The sequence below is a fragment of the Sebastes fasciatus genome, chromosome 11 (genome assembly GCF_043250625.1).
Source record: "Sebastes fasciatus isolate fSebFas1 chromosome 11, fSebFas1.pri, whole genome shotgun sequence".
In the NCBI taxonomy this organism is placed as follows: domain Eukaryota; kingdom Metazoa; phylum Chordata; class Actinopteri; order Perciformes; family Sebastidae; genus Sebastes; species Sebastes fasciatus.
The window spans coordinates 5,129,342-5,148,413 of record NC_133805.1 but is presented as its reverse complement, the minus strand read 5'-3'; the positions used below and the strand labels follow the sequence as shown (position 1 = coordinate 5,148,413).

General features: G+C 41.8%; 1 protein-coding gene and 1 pseudogene across 1 annotated transcript; both read left to right on the top strand.

The window, feature by feature from the left end:
- Positions 1-1,925: 1,925 nt before the first annotated feature.
- Positions 1,926-4,682, top strand: LOC141776507 (tripartite motif-containing protein 16-like). The gene is made up of 2 exons (XM_074650125.1): positions 1,926-3,761; positions 3,864-4,682. The coding sequence occupies exon 1, from the start codon at positions 1,971-1,973 to the stop codon at positions 3,642-3,644; it is 1,674 nt and encodes a 557-aa protein (XP_074506226.1). The 5' UTR covers positions 1,926-1,970; the 3' UTR covers positions 3,645-3,761; positions 3,864-4,682.
- A 3,123-nt stretch (positions 4,683-7,805) lies between these two features.
- On the top strand, positions 7,806-17,798 carry LOC141776821 (uncharacterized; annotated as a pseudogene).
- The last annotated feature ends 1,274 nt before the right edge of the window (positions 17,799-19,072 follow it).

The window sequence follows — 19,072 nt, the reverse complement described above, 5'->3', positions numbered from 1 at the left end:
AAAAACGTGAAAATCAAATAAAAGGAGCGTGATCACTTCAGGGTCAAACTTCACCCCCATGCCTTCATGGTAGAATGACAACCAATAAAGCAGTAACACTGACAGAGATAACGCTGGATACATTTCTTAGTCACCAGTAACCTCTAATCACAGTTAAAGTGATACTGAACTTTGGTAGATCTTTGGGTTGTATTGCTCACTAGACGTGATATCGGCCCAACTAAAGGAGAAAATCATCATCAATTGCTTCTGCTGCTTCTTTTCTCTCTCCATTCAGTCCTGTTGCTAGTGAAACAGGTCGCTAAGGTTGATTTCACTCATAACTCGTTTAGTTACCTGAAAAGGTGTGTCTCGGTCCGCCTCCAAGCCGACTCTGGTGCGGTTTGTTTATGTAATTTTAGCATGATTTCAAAAGCTAAACTACTAATAAATCCATCTGCTGATTGTGAAATCTGTTCAGGAAGTGATCTTATTGATCTGTATTTAAGGCCATGTATAGAGGCACCCCCCCCTCCAAAAAATAAATGTAAATTAAAAAGTGCTATTGCATATCAAACAAAGAAAAGAAAAACTGAATCCTACTGGAGTTGGCACCTTGCTGTGGTGGATAAGCTTGTGTGTCTCTTTAACCCTGTATTTCAACAGGAGACTGATCGTAGTTTCCTTATAAGTTCCACCAAGTCAGCTTGGTCACAGGTTAGAGACCGGACAAATATCAGCTCCTTTGCTCAGATTTGAAGGCCATTGCAAAAATAAAACATTGTCATATGAACCTGAAGTGCTGACTCAAACTAAGAAGTTCTCATGTCACCTGTGACTAGAAGTTACCGGCAATCTCTGAACTTTACCCAGCGTTATCTCTGTCAGTGTTACTGCTGGCAATACAACCCAAAGTTCTGCCAAAGTTCAGTTTCGCTTTAACTGTGATTAGAGGTTACTGGCGACCAAGAAATGTATCCAGCTTTCAAGCTATCTGTCAGTTTTACTGCTTTATTGGTTGTCATTCTACCATGAAGGCATGGAGGTGAAGTTTGATCCAGAAGTGACCACGCTCGTTTATTTGGTTTTCCTGCTTTTTTCAGGTTAAAAGCATTTAAAAAGTAACCTTTAAAGATAAAGAGGTAAATAAAATCATGCCTGTGATCTTCTGACATCTGATCTCATCAGCTTGAACGCACCTTGGAAATCATCAAGAGTCATAAAATCAGTTTTCTGCAACATTTTGGAATATTTAGCGCCTATTTGTCCCTATTCGTCCCTCAGGGGCCAAAAAAGCAGCGACCCGACATCTATATCTTTTCGTAACATATAAAGCTACATCTGTGCCAAATTTGATACTTTAATCGCAAAACGCACAATTGTTACGAATATTTCAGTTTAGCTGCCCCAATATTACATGAAATTTAGATTTTATTTTAATTTTTATTCTGTAAAATTTTTAATCTGGAAAGAACTTTGTACTTAAGTTTGACAAGTGTTATATAAATTATTATTATTATTACTACACTAGTTGCCTAGGTTACTTATCTCTACTTTCTTATGTAAAACGAAAAATTAAGCAGTAAAACAATGGCTTATGAGATTTCTTAAAAACAATCACTGCAGCCTCAGGAGTGTGTGTAATGTGTCACTAGTCTGTCTGTAAACGGCTGCATGCAACAGTACGTACTTTGTAAGGACAGCTGCAGTGTACTAAAAGGAAAAAGCAAAAGTATGTGATTTGGGACGTAGTCAGTCGTGCTGCTCCTCGTCCTGGAATGAATCATAGCTTGATAACTCCTCCCTCCTCTTCCTGCTCTCAAACACAACCCACTCCATTCGGTCCATTTATTTCCTTGTTCCCTCCCCTTCAGATCGACAGTTTAAAGGTTGGTGTAACCAAGATAACACATGATGATTAGATCAGAGCTCAAACTAGTGTCGGTTCTCAGGAAGTGAAACTCAGACAGTCGTTGCTACTGAGAGGTGAAATGGCGCAGAAAGGAGTTCAGCTGGACGAGGAAGCATTCTCTTGTTCCATCTGTCTGGATCTACTGAAGGATCCGGTGACTACTACCTGTGGACACAGCTACTGCATGAACTGTATTAAAACCCACTGGGATGGAGAGGATGAGAAGAAGATCTACAGCTGCCCTCAGTGTAGGCAGACCTTCACACCTAGGCCTGTCCTGATGAAAAACACCATGTTAGCAGATTTAGTGGAGGAACTTAAGAAGACTGGACTCCAAGCTGCTCCTGCTGATCACTGCTATGCTGGACCTGAAGATGTGGCCTGTGATGTCTGCACTGGGAGGAAACTGAAAGCCTTCAAGTCCTGTCTGGTGTGTCTGGCCTCTTACTGTGAGAAACACCTCCAGTGTCATTATGACTCAGCTCCGTTCAAGAAACACAAGCTGGTGGAGCCCTCCAAGAAGCTCCAGGAGAACATCTGCTCTCGTCACGATGAGGTGATGAAGATTTTCTGTCGTACTGATCAGCAGTGTATCTGTTATCTCTGCTTAATGGATGAACATAAAGGCCACGACACCGTCTCAGCTGCAGCAGAAAGGACCGAGAGGCAGAGAGAGCTGGAGGTGAGTCGACTCAACATCCAGCAGAGGATCCAGGACAGAGAGAAAGATGTGAAGCTGCTCCAACAGGAGGTGGAGGCTGTCAATCGCTCTGCTGATAAAGCAGTGGAGGACAATGAGAAGATCTTCACCGAGCTAATCCGTCTCATGGAGAAAAGAAGCTGTGATGTGAAGCAGCAGGTCAGATCCCAGCAGAAAAGTGAAGTGAGTCGAGTCAAAGAGCTTCAGGAGAAGCTGGAGCAGGAGATCACTGAGCTGAAGAGGAGAGACGCTGAGCTGAAGCTGCTGTCACACACAGAGGATCACGACCAGTTTCTACTCGACTACCCCTCACTGTCACCACTCAGTGAATCTACACACTCATCCAGCATCAATATCCGTCCTCTGAGCTACTTTGAGGACGTGACGGCGGCTGTGTCAGAAGTCAGAGATAAACTACAGGACGTTCTGAGAGAGAAATGGACAAACGTCTCACAGACAGTGACTGAAGTGGATGTTTTACTGTCACAACCAGAGCCCAAGACCAGAGCTGGATTCTTACAATATTCACGTGAAATCACACTGGATCCAAACACAGCATACCCACAGCTGTTATTATCTGAGGGGAACAGAAAAGCAACATTTATGAGAGAACAACAGTCTTATCCTAGTCACCCAGACAGATTCACTGTATATAATCAGGTCCTGAGTAGAGAGAGTCTGACTGGACGTTGTTACTGGGAGGTGGAGAGGAGAGGGGGAGGAGTTTATGTAGCAGTCGCATACAAGAGTATCAGGAGAGCAGGGGGGGGGGATGAATGTGTGTTTGGATGGAATGACAAATCTTGGGCGTTAATTTGTTACGAAAACAGTTATATATTTTGTTACAACAATGTCCATACTCCCGTCTCAGGTCCTCTGTCCTCCAGAGTAGGAGTGTACCTGGATCACAGTGCAGGTATTCTGTCCTTCTACAGCCTCTCTGAAACCATGACTCTCCTCCACAGAGTCCAGACCACATTCACTGAGCCTCTCTATGCTGGACTTAGGCCTTATGATTATGGAGACACTGCTGAGTTGTGTAAACTGAAATAGACAGAAGTCATTTAAGGGTTAAATTCTGTGTTTTAACTCTTAAACGTATCTGGTGTCCATCATTGTTGCTGCAGAGCTGATTTTTCTCTTCATGTCTTCACTGCACAGAGATCAGCTGTAAATCAAACATTACGGGCTCTACTTTGACCAAAGAACGTTTATTACCAAGAAGTGAAAGTCAATTGTTTGTTCCATTGTAACGTCAGCGCCCAGCAGCAGAGCTACGCTTCCGCCATTTTGGACTGAAAGTGACTACCGGACGCCAGAAAAAAGTCCGCCTACAAAGTGACGTGCATAAGTAAAACTACATTATTTCTATTATATCGTCACATTTTACCAAAATGGCCGGTGTTGAACAATAAAATATTATGAATATAAGAAGCGTTTTCAGTCCAAAATGGCGGCAGCTGTTGTCAAAAAAGCAGCAGAGTTGCGTCTCTTTGCTTCTACACTCTTTGCTTTGACATCTTCTCATGAGTTGTTCTGTAAATGTGTGAGTGTCTTCAGGTGATGCTCCTTCCTGTGTCTGTTTCACTGCTCATGATGATCTTTGTTCACCTGAACTGATATTTCTCTGCATGAAAATGTAAACTTCTCTGTGCTCTAAATGTTTGATGAATATTTGTATATATATATGTGTGTGTGTGTGTGTGTGTGTTGTTGTTTCTCTTCCACTGCACGGGTCTTAAAGGAAGGTCTAGTGATTTATTTCTTATCATAGATATTCTGTTCTCACCACTTTTTGTAAAGATATCTAGAATCACATTTATTTGTTGGGCAGACTAAATGTTGTCGTCCAGATCGACGTACAAACGAGATACTGAGATGTTTAATGAAACTGTAATTATCATGATCATAATCAATAAGGAAATCATTATTCTCTGTTACATCGCTGAGATTCTGCTCAAACAAACTGATTGTGTGGATGGAAATGAATCTGTACGTGAAATCATTGTAACAAGAGTCATTTAACAGACTTTACTGATGGGATGTGTGAACAAACTGAAGGTTTCTATAATCAATAAACAAGAATGAACTAAGTCTTTTCTTCCTGTCTTTTTTCCAGGGTATCATACAAAGCTGATGGAGGAAATGTGACTATGAGAGAATAACTGAGGCAGTTTTCCTCCTGAAACACCACAAAGTCCAGTGTTCATGTTTAGAGTCAGTCTCTGTTAAAGAAAACGAAAAAAAAAAGTTTAAACTAAAAGGTAACATAACTTATTTCCAGGCCGGCTCAAAACTTTTATAACAACAAAAACTGTTGAAGGGAAGTTGTGACAAGAGGATTTTGTTATCATAGTTATTGAACACAATCACAAGTTCATATATTGATTACAAATTCCAACTTCTTCCCCACATACTGATAAAAGAACGGTCTTTTTTTCCACTTCAGCTCGTATTATTCCTCTGACGATACGCTCAACACTTGTTTCTACACCGTGTTCAGAAAGTTTTATTTCCACTGGGCTTGTTGTCTCCTCTGTATAACCACAGCTGTGGTGCTTTGGTGATTCTCTGAGCAACCTGGAGAGCACACAAACGGGACTATTGTTTGTTCTTTATTCAAACAGTATTATGCAGATTTAAACGCAATTGTTGTGGATTTATGGCTTTTTAAACTGTTTTGGATACATGAATGAAACCTTCTTGCCACATGGACTCTACATCTCTTTCTTTAGATATTTACATCTCTTTCTTTGTGTGCATTTATTTTTTTGTTGTAATACATGAGATTGATTTAAAGTGTGTATTCATCAAATCTCTTGGATTTTGGTGTAAAATGAATTACAAGAGCCACAATGAGGTGGATCACCAGACGGCACTGAATACCTCCAGAGTGAAGACAGGTGGAGCTACAGCTGACACAGATGACGGCCTGATTACTGCAGGATGCAATCATCCAATAGGATGCTTCGTGTGTGTGTGTGTGTGTGTGTGTGTGTGTTTGTGTCTTTGTGTGTGTGTGTGTCTGGCAAAGCTGTATATAAAGTTGTTTCTGACACTCGCTTCTGTTTGACGTTGGTGTCGGCAGAGATGCTGGTTTCTGATTCAGTTTAACGCTCTTTGACTAAAGACAACAACATAGAAAGAGTCAAGTCTATGTAGTGTTCTCCTTTTCCAGTTTGTTCAGAGCTCCAAAGCCTCAAATACATATCTGTTGGGGTGGAAGAGCTTCTTCATTTCATTATCTGAGCAAACTAAAGAACAAGAGACCATGCTTAAAATGCTGTTAGATAACTGGAAGTTTGGGGAATTTCTTCCTACTGCTTTTTCTTTTTAACAAATCTACAATAAAAGTGAGAATCCTGTAGTTCAGTGGTTCTCAACCTTTTTTGGGCTAGCGCCCCTCTATCCATTATCCAGGTCCCTTATCACCCCCCATCAAATAAAATGTAGGCTAATTGTCTTCCTAAATATTAATGTTCATTATTATTATTATTATTATTTATTCATATTCTCATTATATATATATTTGTATTATTATTACTGTGTTATATCATTAAAAAAGCATGTGAATGGAATATATATTTATGAGTTTTGCAACAGTTTTAAATTTGACATTCAGACTTTAATTAGGTATCACAAACATACTTGCTAACTTTGAGACCTCCAGAAAAGGGAGGATTTCTAAACCAAATCGGGAGGTCTGGGGGTCCGTCCCACAGAAAAATTAGCGTTTCATAGACTTTGTTTCCTGCATTCTGTAGACTTTAAAAAGAGTGAAAATAACAAAATAATAACTTCACTGCAACTGCATTTTATGTTAAACTTTTAATTTGACCTTTAACTCCCAGGAAAGAAAACTGAATAATTGGCCCCTCTGGTGTGAACTTGAATGTTGTAAAAGTGTCAGACTGTCGGATGTGTGGATGGAGGGAGTTCCAGAGCCTGGGAGCAGCAGCCTGCAGCTGAATGCCCTAGCACCCATGGGTGCTGAGATGTGAGGTGGGGGTGGTCAGAAGACCAGGTGAGGATGAGTGCCGGGAACGGGCTTCTCTCACTCACCGAAGGTCCTTTCAGACACAACGTGACGACGCCACCACTGACCTCTGAAACACGTTATTTCTAACAGCTGCGACGGCTTTTCACTGCACTGAACAAAGCCCAACTTCAGGCGCTGCTCGCTGTGGCGAGCTCAGCTTAAACATGAGCTCAAAGTGAGCTGTGTCGTCAGCATAGACTGCTCTCTTCCCCTGAGAAACGACAGTTGGTGTAGCTCTGTTGTCGTCCGGGTGGAAACAGTAGGGACTTTACACGCTGTTCAGTTCCAGAGACAGGTAAAGATAACGCAAAGAAGAAAAAAAAAAAAGTGTGAAAATTTTACATAAATTGGGAGAAATACGGGAGAATTGTGACTCCGGGAGGAAACCGGGAGAAAACAATGAAAAACGTGAGGGTTGTGTGTGGCTAGTTGCTCGACGCTAAGTTGCGTTCTCAGGAAGTCCGGCAGCGGAACATCCCTCTTGTAAATGTGTAACCACAGCGATAACATGCCGTTCACAGTGTGTCCTCGGGAGAAATTCATGCTTTCAAGAGTAAGAAACTCTTAATTTCCTCCACGGGTAATACCAAGGAAGAGAGCGTTCATTTTCCTGACTTGTCACAGTAAACATCTTGATGGTGAAGGTTTCTAGAGATGATCCTCTGACGTCCCGTTCCAGTGAAGGCAGCATGTGGAGCAGATACAGAAAGCTGACAGAAACACTTTTTACTCAAAATTATATTCTGGATTTAACCTGTTTTCTACACAATCATTTGAAGGACTTTATCACATAAGTAAAAACTATTTGGGGATTTCATTCCTTCTACAGCAGTGATTCATTTTTTATTTTTCATCTGCTGTATCAGCATCATCAAACAGTATTTCAGGAAAAAAGAAGAGCCAATTCTGAAAACTGAGGAGCTGTCTCCAAACCCAGAGGTACCAAGAAGAGTTTACCTCCTAAAAGCTTATGGCTCCGGTGTTTTGAACTGAGAAATGATCTCTATATTATAAACAAACCACACGTATCTCTCTCTAACCGCTCCTCTTCCTGGAATGAAGCAAAGCCTGATAACTCCTCCCTCCTCTTCCTGCTCTCAAACACAGCAGCTCCACTCAGTCCATTTATTTCCTTGTTCCCTCCCCTTCAGATCTACAGTTTGAAGGAGGGTGTAACCAACATGGTGAGAGCTGATAGGCCCTATTCACTGCACAACCACATGCTGTTTAGATCAGAGCTCAAACTAGTGTCGGTTCTCAGGAAGTGAAACTCAGACAGTCGTTGCTACTGAGAGGTGAAATGGCGCAGAAAGGAGTTCAGCTGGACCAGGAAGCAATCTCTTGTTCGATCTGTCTGGATCTACTGAAGGATCCGGTGACTACTTCCTGTGGACACAGCTACTGCATGAACTGTATTAAAGGCTTCTGGGACAAAGAAGAAGAGAAGAAGATCTACAGCTGCCCTCAGTGTAGGCAGACCTTCACACCGAGGCCTGTCCTGATGAAAAGCACCATGTTAGCAGATTTAGTGGAGAAACTGAAGAAGACTGGACTCCAAGCTGCTCCTGCTGATCACTGCTATGCTGGACCTGAAGATGTGGCCTGTGATGTCTGCACTGGGAGGAAACTGAAAGCCTTCAAGTCCTGTCTGGTGTGTTTGGCCTCTTACTGTGAGAAACACCTCCAGCCTCATTATGACTCAGCTCCATTAAAGAAACACAAGCTGGTGGAGCCCTCCAAGAAGCTCCAGGAGAACATCTGCTCTCGTCACGATGAGGTGATGAAGATTTTCTGTCGTACTGATCAGCAGTGTATCTGTTATCTCTGCTTAATGGATGAACATAAAGGCCACGACACCGTCTCAGATGCAGCAGAAAGGACCGAGAAGCAGAGAGAGCTGGAGGTGAGTCGACTCAACATCCAGCAGAGGATCCAGGACAGAGAGAAAGATGTGAAGCTGCTCCAACAGGAGGTGGAGGCTGTCAATCGCTCTGCTGATAAAGCAGTGGAGGACAGTGAGAAGATCTTCACCGAGCTGATCCGTCTCATGGAGAAAAGAAGCTGTGATGTGAAGCAGCAGGTCAGATCCCAGCAGAAAAGTGAAGTGAGTCGAGTCAAAGAGCTTCAGGAGAAGCTGGAGCAGGAGATCACTGAGCTGAAGAGGAGAGACGCTGAGCTGAAGCTGCTGTCACACACGGAGGATCACAATCAGTTTCTACTCAGCTACCCCTCACTGTCACCACTCAGTGAATCTACACACTCATCCAGCATCAATATCCGTCCTCTGAGCTACTTTGAGGACGTGACGGCGGCTGTGTCAGAAGTCAGAGTTAAACTACAGGACGTTCTGAGAGAGAAATGGACAAACGTCTCACAGACAGTGACTGAAGTGGATGTTTTACTGTCACAACCAGAGCCCAAGACCAGAGCTGGATTCTTACAATATTCTCGAGAAATCACACTGGATCCAAACACAGCATACCCACGGCTGTTATTATCTGAGGGGAACAAAAAAGCAACATTAATGAGAGAACAACAGTCTTATCCTAGTCACCCAGACAGATTCACTGCAAGGCATCAGGTCCTGAGTAGAGAGAGTCTGACTGGACGTTGTTACTGGGAGGTGGAGTGGAGAGGGATAGGAGTTTATGTAGCAGTCGCATACAAGAGTATCAGGAGAGCAGGGGGGGGGAAAGAATGTGGGTTTGGATACGATGACAAAACTTGGATGTTATGTTGTGACCAAAACAGTTATAGATTTTTCTACAACAAAGTCCAAACCCCCGTCTCAGGTCCTCTGTCCTCCAGAGTAGGAGTGTACCTGGATCACAGTGCAGGTATTCTGTCCTTCTACAGCGTCTCTGAAACCATGACTCTCCTCCACAGAGTCCAGACCACATTCACTGAGCCTCTCTATGCTGGACTTAGGCCTTATTGTTATGATACCACTGCTGAGTTGTGTAAACTGAAATAGACAGAAGTCATTTAAGGGTTCAATTCTGTGTTTTAACTCTTAAACTTATCTGGTGTCCATCATTGTTGCTGCAGAGCTGATTTTTCTTTTCATGTCTTCACTGCACAGAGATCAGCTGTCAATCAAACATTATTTGACCAAAGAACGTTTATTACCAAGAAGTGAAAGTCAATTGTTTGTTCCATTGTAACGTCAGCGCCCAGCAGCAGAGCTACGCTTCCGCCATTTTGGACTGAAAGCGACTACCGGACGCCAGAAAAACGTCCGCCTACAAAGTGACGTACAAAAGTAAAACTACATTATTTCTATTCTATTGTCACATTCTACCAAAACGGCCGGAGTTGAACAATAAAATATGAATAAAAGAAGCCTTTTCAGTCCAAAATGGCGGCAGCGGCTGTTGTCAAAAAAGCAGCAGAGTTGCGTCTCTTTGCTTCTACACGCTTTGCTTTGACATCTTCTCATGAGTTGTTCTGTAAATGTGTGAGTGTCTTCAGGTAGCGCTCCTTCCTGTGTCTGTTTCACTGCTCATGATGATCTTTGTTCACCTGAACTGATATTTCTCTGCATGAAAATGTAAACTTCTCTGTGCTCTAAATGTTTGATGAATATTTGTATATATATATATATGTGTGTGTGTGTGTGTGTGTGTTGTTGTTTCTCTTCCACTGCACGGGTCTTAAAGGAAGGTCTAGTGATTTATTTCTTATCATAGATATTCTGTTCTCACCACTTTTTGTAAAGATATCTAGAATCACATTTATTTGTTGGGCAGACTAAATGTTGTCGTCCAGATCGACGTACAAACGAGATACTGAGATGTTTAATGAAACTGTAATTATCATGATCATAATCAATAAGGAAATCATTATTCTCTGTTACATCGCTGAGATTCTGCTCAAACAAACTGATTGTGTGGATGAAAATGAATCTGTACGTGAAATCATTGTAACAAGAGTCATTTAACAGACTTTACTGATGGGATGTGTGAACAAACTGAAGGTTTCTATAATCAATAAACAAGAATGAACTAAGTCTTCTCTTCCTGTCTTTTTTCCAGGGTATCACACAAAGCTCCAGGCTGCTTTGGATCAGGATGACGTCCTGAAATTAAACCGTTTTGTCACAAATGCTTCAAAGTAGATCGTTAAATATGAAGAAAAATGATTATAAAGCCATTTAAATATTTGAGGACAGTTTAGTTTGATAACTCCCTGTTGTCAGTCAGCTGTTTGTAACCAGTCAAAGAACAGAGTTTGTCGTGAAATCACACCGGATCCAAACTTATTTGGTGTTCATGGTATTTAACCTCCAAATCACTATTCCAATGCTTTGTTTATTTATTATATATAAGTAGGTAATAATTATGTATGAATCCCAAAATATCCCATTAAACAAGGAATAATCCCACAACATTATTCATATTTAACATTTAATGAAGTTTATGTGTAAATTCAGTCAGGAAGACTAGGGGTGCAATCTCATTCATTCTCATTCATTCTGGGTCACTCTCTCATGGGCTATTACTATGTCAGCTGATTATGGGCGTCTTTCTTTTCAGTGACCAATCAGAGCTTGCCATATCTCCCTAACCAATCACATTGTCGCTGTCAAAAGTTAAAAAACGTTCTCCTCTATGCTGTTTTCAGCGTCAGTATCAGCACAAACGGATGCGACCCTCCACAACCCCATCACCTCCAGATTCATCCAATCAGAGCAATCCTGCTCCACTTCATTCATCGGATCGGCATCAATCTTCTCGGTCACCGCCAAAGACATCAAGAACTCCCAGCAAGCATGCTGATGCTACGGGAACCAACGCATGGGCATCGATCACAGGGACGACCCACACCAATATTCATGGACGTACTGAGGAGAGATGCTGGACAGTGCTGGCGAGCTAGCCAGATGTATGATGGACTGAGACAGCTGGAAGCTCCGCTTGAAAGCCCGTCTGAGGACGACCCAATGACATCAATTCCGATAGTTGTATTATCACTTTTTTACATCCACCACTATTGGTTTTGTGTTATCAGTCCTACTTGTATTAGCTATTACAGCTGCTAGGCCATTATCTATCTATCTATCTATCCCCCCAGCCGGTCTCGGCAGATGGCCGCCCGCCCTGAGCCCGGTTCTGTTCCAGGTTTCTTCCAAGTAATCGGGGAGTTTTTCCTGGCCACAGCGTGCTTGGTGGATCTTGTTGGGTCTCTAAACTATGGTGTACGTTCTAAGACCTACCCTATATATATAAAGCGTCTTGAGATAACTTCTGTTGTGATTTGACGCTATACAAAAATAAATTGAATTGAATTGAACTACCACCATCACCAGTGTCTAGACCCGGGGGGGAATAATCCTAAATCCAACTACGGCATCACTTCCCCCTTATTATGTCACATTGGGTCTAAATCGCCAAAGACTGTTACTATTCATAATTCGTGCACTTTTGTAATAAATCATCATTCAATTCATACGAGTCTCTCCTGATTTAATTATTATTAGTTATTCTCAGATGGATTTAGCTGTTTGTTGTGTGTAGAGGTTGCTTTACTTTACTGTTTAATTTCTGGACTACTCCACACTGTCTTCTGTCTGAGTGTCCTGAATAGTGTGTATAGAGTAGTCTTTGTCCAAATGAACCCGTAAAAATGAACAAGTGCATGTTTTTCTCTCAGTTTGGGGCTCCGTCCTCACTAGGCCGCCGTTTTCCTCACCCTAACAGAGCTCTTGGGGATAGAGCGGCCCAGTGAGGGCTGTGTGGCAGTAAGAAAAGCTGTTGTTGCCTCCTGGGATCACTCATTTTAAATGTCAGCGTAGCCCATCACACAGTACGGCTGCTGTCATTAAACAGTATCACATGATATTGTGATTGAGTAATGCTCAGCAGAGCAGCAGCTTGGGAATGACTGCTGGTCAGCAGGTGGTACTATCTACAAAAATAATGTGAAACACTTCTCCTGTGATCGTTTCTTGTGTTTGAAAGTGCTTCTGTCTCCGTATATTGACTGCTGAACACGTGGAGATTCTCTCAGAAAGCGCCGACTTGGACCACAAGAGGTCAGGAGTGCTCAGTTTTAAAGTGGTCTGAGGATGTTAATCCACCAATCTGACAGCCTGAACTCATTCAGTCAAAGTCCAAGCCAAGCTTTCACATCTAGCTGTTAGTCTGAAGGACATGAATGTCATCAGGACACTGATCCATATCACAGTCAGATGCTGAACTAGCAGTCCTGAACCTCGTCATCGCTGTCATTACTGTGAATGCTCATTTTGATCCAGAGATTTCTGTAGAAAATGTGACCGATGGACAGTAGTTCAGACACTGCTGTGAGTTTAATGGAGATTGTCTGACCTCTTGACCTCTTGTAGAAGACATTGCATGGTTTGAAGGACAGTGAACGGCCGTATTGTTGCTATGTGATTGAACGTGCATCATTAATTAAATTTGGCACGGATGTAGGTTTATACGTTATGAAAAGATGTAGATATCGGGGCGCTGCCAATTTGCCAAATAGGCGCTAAATATTCCTAAATGTTGCAGAAAACAGATTTTATGACTCTTGATGATTTCCAAGGTGCGTTCAAGCTGATGAGATCAGATGTCAGAAGATCACAGGCATGATTTTATTTACCTCTTTATTTTTTAAGGGTTCTTTTTAAAAGCTTTTAACCTGAGAAAAACGTGAAAATCAAATAAAAGGAGCGTGATCACTTCAGGGTCAAACTTCACCCCCATGCCTTCATGGTAGAATGACAACCGATAAAGCAGTAAAACTGACAGAGATAACGCTGGATACATTTCTTAGTCACCAGTAACCTCTAATCACAGTTAAAGTGATACTGAACTTTGGTAGATCTTTGGGTTGTATTGCTCACTAGACGTGATATCGGCCCAACTAAAGGAGAAAATCATCATCAATTGCTTCTGCTGCTTCTTTTCTCTCTCCATTCAGTCCTGTTGCTAGTGAAACAGGTCGCTAAGGTTGCTTTCACTCAAAACCCGTTTGGTTACCTGAAAAGGTTTGTCTCGCTCCGCCTCCAAGACGACGCTGGTGCGGTTTGTTTATATAATTTTAGCATGATTTCAAAAGCTAAACTACTAATAAATCCATCTGCTGATTTTGAAATCTGTTCAGGAAGTGATCTTATTGATCTGTATTTAAGGACATGTATAGAGGCACAACCCCCCCTCCAAAAAATAAATGTAAATAAAAAAGTGCTATTGCATATCAAACAAAGAAAAGAAAAACTGAATCCTACTGGAGTTGGCACCTTGCTGTGGTGGATAAGCTTGTGTGTCTCTTTAACCCCGTATTTCAACAGGAGACTGATCTAAGTTTCCTTATAAGTTCAACCAAGTCAGCTTGGTCACAGGTTAGAGACCGGACAAATATCAGCTCCTTTGCTCAGATTTGAAGGCCATTGCAAAAATAAAACATTGTCATATGAACCTGAAGTGCTGACTCAAACTAAGAAGTTCTCATGTCACATGTGACTAGAAGTTACCGGCAATCTCTGAACTTTACCCAGCGTTATCTCTGTCAGTGTTACTGCTGGCAATACAACCCAAAGTTCTACCAAAGTTCAGTATCGCTTTAACTGTGATTAGAGGTTACTGGTGACCAAGAAATGTATCCAGCTTTCAAGCTATCTGTCAGTGTTACTGCTTTATTGGTTGTCATTCTACCATGAAGGCATGGGGGTGAAGTTTGATCCAGAAGTGACCACGCTCCTTTTATTTGATTTTCCTGTTTTTTTCAGGTTGAAAGCATTTAAAAAGTAACCTTTAAAGATAAAGAGGTAAAAAACATCATGCCTGTGATCTTCTGACATCTGATCTCATCAGCTTGAACGCACCTTGGAAATCATCAAGAGTCATAAAATCAGTTTTCTGCAACATTTTGGAATATTTAGCGCCTATTTGTCCCTATTCGTCCCTCAGGGGCCAAAAAAGCAGTGCCCCGATATCTATATCTTTTCGTAACATATAAAGCTACATCTGTGCCAAATTTGTTGCTTTTATTGCAAAATGCACAATTGTTACGAATATTTCAGCTTAGCTGCCCCAATATTACATGAAATTTTGATTTTGTTTTAATTTTTATTCTGTAAAATGTTTAATCTGGAAAGAACTTTGTATTTAAGTTTGACAAGTGTTATATAAATTATTATTATTATTACTACACTAGTTGCCTAGGTTACTTATCTCTACTTTCTTATGTAAAACGAAAAATTATGCAGTAAAACAATGGCTTATGAGATTTCTTAAAAACAATCACTGCAGCCTCAGGAGTGTGTGTAATGTGTCACTAGTCTGTCTGTAAACGGCTGCATGCAACAGTACATACTCTGTAAGGACAGCTGTAGTGTACTAAAAGGAAAAAGCAAAAGTATGTGATTTGGGACGTAGTCAGTCGTGCTGCTCCTCGTCCTGGAATAAATCATAGCTTGATAACTCCTCCCTCCTCTTCCTGCTCTCAAACACAACCCACTCCAATCGGTCCATTTATTTCCTTGTTCCCTCCCCTTCAGATCGACAGTTTAAAGGTTGGTGTAACCAAGATAACACATGATGATTAGATCAGAGCTCAAACTAGTGTCGGTTCTCAGGAAGTGAAACTCAGACAGTCGTTGCTACTGAGAGGTGAAATGGCGCAGAAAGGAGTTCAGCTGGACGAGGAAGCAATCTCTTGTTCGATCTGTCTGGATCTACTGAAGGATCCAGTGACTACTACCTGTGGACACAGCTACTGCATGAACTGTATTAAAACCCACTGGGATGGAGAGGATGAGAAGAAGACCTACAGCTGCCCTCAGTGTAGGCAGACCTTCACACCGAGGCCTGTCCTGATGAAAAACACCATGTTAGCAGATTTAGTGGAGAAACTGAAGAAGACTGGACTCCAAGCTGCTCCTGCTGATCACTGCTATGCTGGACCTGAAGATGTGGCCTGTGATGTCTGCACTGGGAGGAAACTGAAAGCCTTCAAGTCCTGTCTGGCGTGTCTGGCCTCTTACTGTGAGAAACACCTCCAGCCTCATTATGATGTGGCTCCATTAAAGAAACACAAGCTGGTGGAGCCCTCCAAGAAGCTCCAGGAGAACATCTGCTCTCGTCACGATGAGGTGATGAAGATTTTCTGTCGTACTGATCAGCAGTGTATCTGTTATCTCTGCTTAATGGATGAACATAAAGGCCACGACACCGTCTCAGCTGCAGCAGAAAGGACCGAGAGGCAGAGAGAGCTGGAGGTGAGTCGACTCAACATCCAGCAGAGGATCCAGGACAGAGAGAAAGATGTGAAGCTGCTCCAACAGGAGGTGGAGGCTGTCAATCGCTCTGCTGATAAAGCAGTGGAGGACAGTGAGAAGATCTTCACCGAGCTGATCCGTCTAATGGAGAAAAGAAGCTGTGATGTGAAGCAGCAGGTCAGATCACAGCAGGAAAGTGAGGTGAGTCGAGTCAAAGAGCTTCAGGAGAAGCTGGAGCAGGAGATCACTGAGCTGAAGAGGAGGGACGCTGAGCTGAAGCTGCTGTCACACACAGAGGATCACGACCAGTTTCTACTCGGCTACCCCTCACTGTCACCACTCAGTGAATCTACACACTCATCCAGCATCAATATCCGTCCTCTGAGCTACTTTGAGGACGTGACGGCGGCTGTGTCAGAAGTCAGAGATAAACTACAGGACGTTCTGAGAGAGAAATGGACAAACGTCTCACAGACAGTGACTGAAGTGGATGTTTTACTGTCACAACCAGAGCCCAAGACCAGAGCTGGATTCTTACAATATTCACGAGAAATCACACTGGATCCAAACACAGCAAACACACTGCTGTTATTATCTGAGGGGAACAGAAAAGCAACATTTATGACACAACATCAGTCTTATTTTAGTCACCCAGACAGATTCACTGCATGTTGACAGGTCCTGAGTAGAGAGAGTCTGACTGGACGTTGTTACTGGGAGGTGGAGTGGAGAGGGTTCGGAGTTTATGTAGCAGTCGCATACAAGAGTATCAGGAGAGCAGGGGGGGATGAATGTTTCTTTGGATTCAATGACAAATCTTGGGCGTTAGATTGTCACCAATACAGTTATAGATTTTGGTACAACAATGTCAAAACAACCGTCTCAGGTCCTCTGTCCTCCAGAGTAGGAGTGTACCTGGATCACAGTGCAGGTATTCTGTCCTTCTACAGCGTCTCTGAAACCATGACTCTCCTCCACAGAGTCCAGACCACATTCACTGAGCCTCTCTATGCTGGACTTTATCTTTTAGATCATGATGTCACTGCTGAGTTGTGTAAACTGAAATAGACAGAAGTCATTTAAGGGTTCAATTCTGTGTTTTAACTCTTAAACTTATCTGGTGTCCATCATTGTTGCTGCAGAGCTGATTTTTCTTTTCATGTCTTCACTGCACAGAGATCAGCTGTCAATCAAACATTACGGGCTCTACTTTGACCAAAGAACGTTTATTACCAAGAAGTGAAGGTTAATTGTTTGTTCCATTGCAACGTCAGCGCCCAGCAGCAGAGCTGCGCTTCCGCCATTTTGGACTGAAAGCGACTACCGGACGCCAGTAAAACGTCCGCCTACAAAGTGACGTACAAAAGTAAAACTAAATTATTTCTATTCTATTGTCACATTCTACCAAAACGGCCGGTGTTGAACAATAAAATATGAATATAAGAAGCGTTTTCAGTCCAAAATGGTGGCGACGGCTGTTGTCAAAAAAGCAGCAGAGTTGCGTCTCTTTGCTTCTACACGCTTTGCTTTGACATCTTCTCATGAGTTGTTCTGTAAATGTGTGAGTGTCTTCAGGTGGCGCTCCTTCCTGAGTCTGTTTCACTGCTCATGATGATCTTTGTTCACCTGAACTGATATTTCTCTGCATGAAAATGTAAACTTCTCTGTGCTCTAAATGTTTGATGAATATTTGTATATATATATATATGTGTGTGTGTGTGTGTTGTTGTTTCTCTTCCACTGCACGGGTCTTAAAGGAAGGTCTAGTGATTTATTTCTTATCATAGATATTCTGTTCTCACCACTTTTTGTAAAGATATCTAGAATCACATTTATTTGTTGGGCAGACTAAATGTTGTCGTCCAGATCGACGTACAAACGAGATACTGAGATGTTTAATGAAACTGTAATTATCATGATCATAATCAATAAGGAAATCATTATTCTGTTACATCGCTGAGATTCTGCTCAAACAAACTGATTGTGTGGATGAAAATGAATCTGTACGTGAAATCATTGTAACAAGAGTCATTTAACAGACTTTACTGATGGGATGTGTGAACAAACTGAAGGTTTCTATAATCAATAAACAAGAATGAACTAAGTCTTTTCTTCCTGTCTTCTTTCCAGGGTATCATACAAAGCTCCAGGCTGCTTTGGATCAGGATGACGTCCTGAAGTTGAACCGTTTTGTCACAAATGCTTCAAAGTAGATCGTTAAATATGTGAAAAAAAATTATTATAAAGCCATTTAAATATTTCAGGACAGTTTAGTTTGATAACTCCCTGTTGTCAGTCAGCTGTTTGTAACCAGTCAAAGAACAGAATTTGTCGTGAAATCACACCGGATCCAAACTTATTTGGTGCTCATGGTATTTAACCTCCAAATCACTATTCCAATGCATAGTGTGTTTATTTTTTCTCAGAATCATCTTGTAGTGTACCGTTTAACTGTAAAATGAAAATGTTTGTGACCCGACAGTCATGTTGAGATCTGTTGAGGAAATACCAAGCACCGCCCACCAGCCGGAGCACAGCCAATAGGAACGCTCTCTCTCTCTGAAATGACCTGTGATTGGCCAAAGTCTCCCGTCACGGGCTAGATGTTTTAAAGCCTGAAAACAGAGCCATGAGGAGGAGCAGAAGTCTAGTTTTCTCTCAGAACACTTGAATTATAATATGCTGAAAGGTTATTATGTGATTTTTGTGATGATGATGATACAAAAAAACGTGTTGCCTACTGAAGCCCTCAAACATGGAAAATATTGTTGATGAAAAAACCCTTAAATAAAGATCAGCTTTTATTTTGTTTGGTTGTTTTTTAATGGAGATATCAGACTTTCCATCCTCCAACCCAGAGAGAAAGAGGAACAAAAAACAGAAAATTAAAAATACAAGTTATTAAAAAAAAAACATTTTGAGGAACACACTCCAAACTACTAAACACAAACTTTTTGAACTCAAAAAGACAGAAACAAAAAAAATAAATTGTAGACAGTCTTCTTTTTAGTTACAAATTAAAACAGGGAAAAGCATAGTTTTCACATAAACGTCTGTTTTAAACGTTTGATTCTGGTGGTTGTGAGGGTTTGTCTTCCTCTTGGGGGGGGGTGAATGTGTCTGAGAAGTACACGGAGCTCAATCCGTTGCAGGAAATAGACCAAGCCGCTCAATGTGTACTTCCTTTGACCCGAGGGAATAAAAACTTTATAG

Coding starts and splice junctions, on each gene's coding strand:
- LOC141776507 (XM_074650125.1), top strand. CDS start 1,971: ATGGCGCAGAAAGGAGTTCAGCTGGACGAGGAAGCATTCTCTTGTTCC.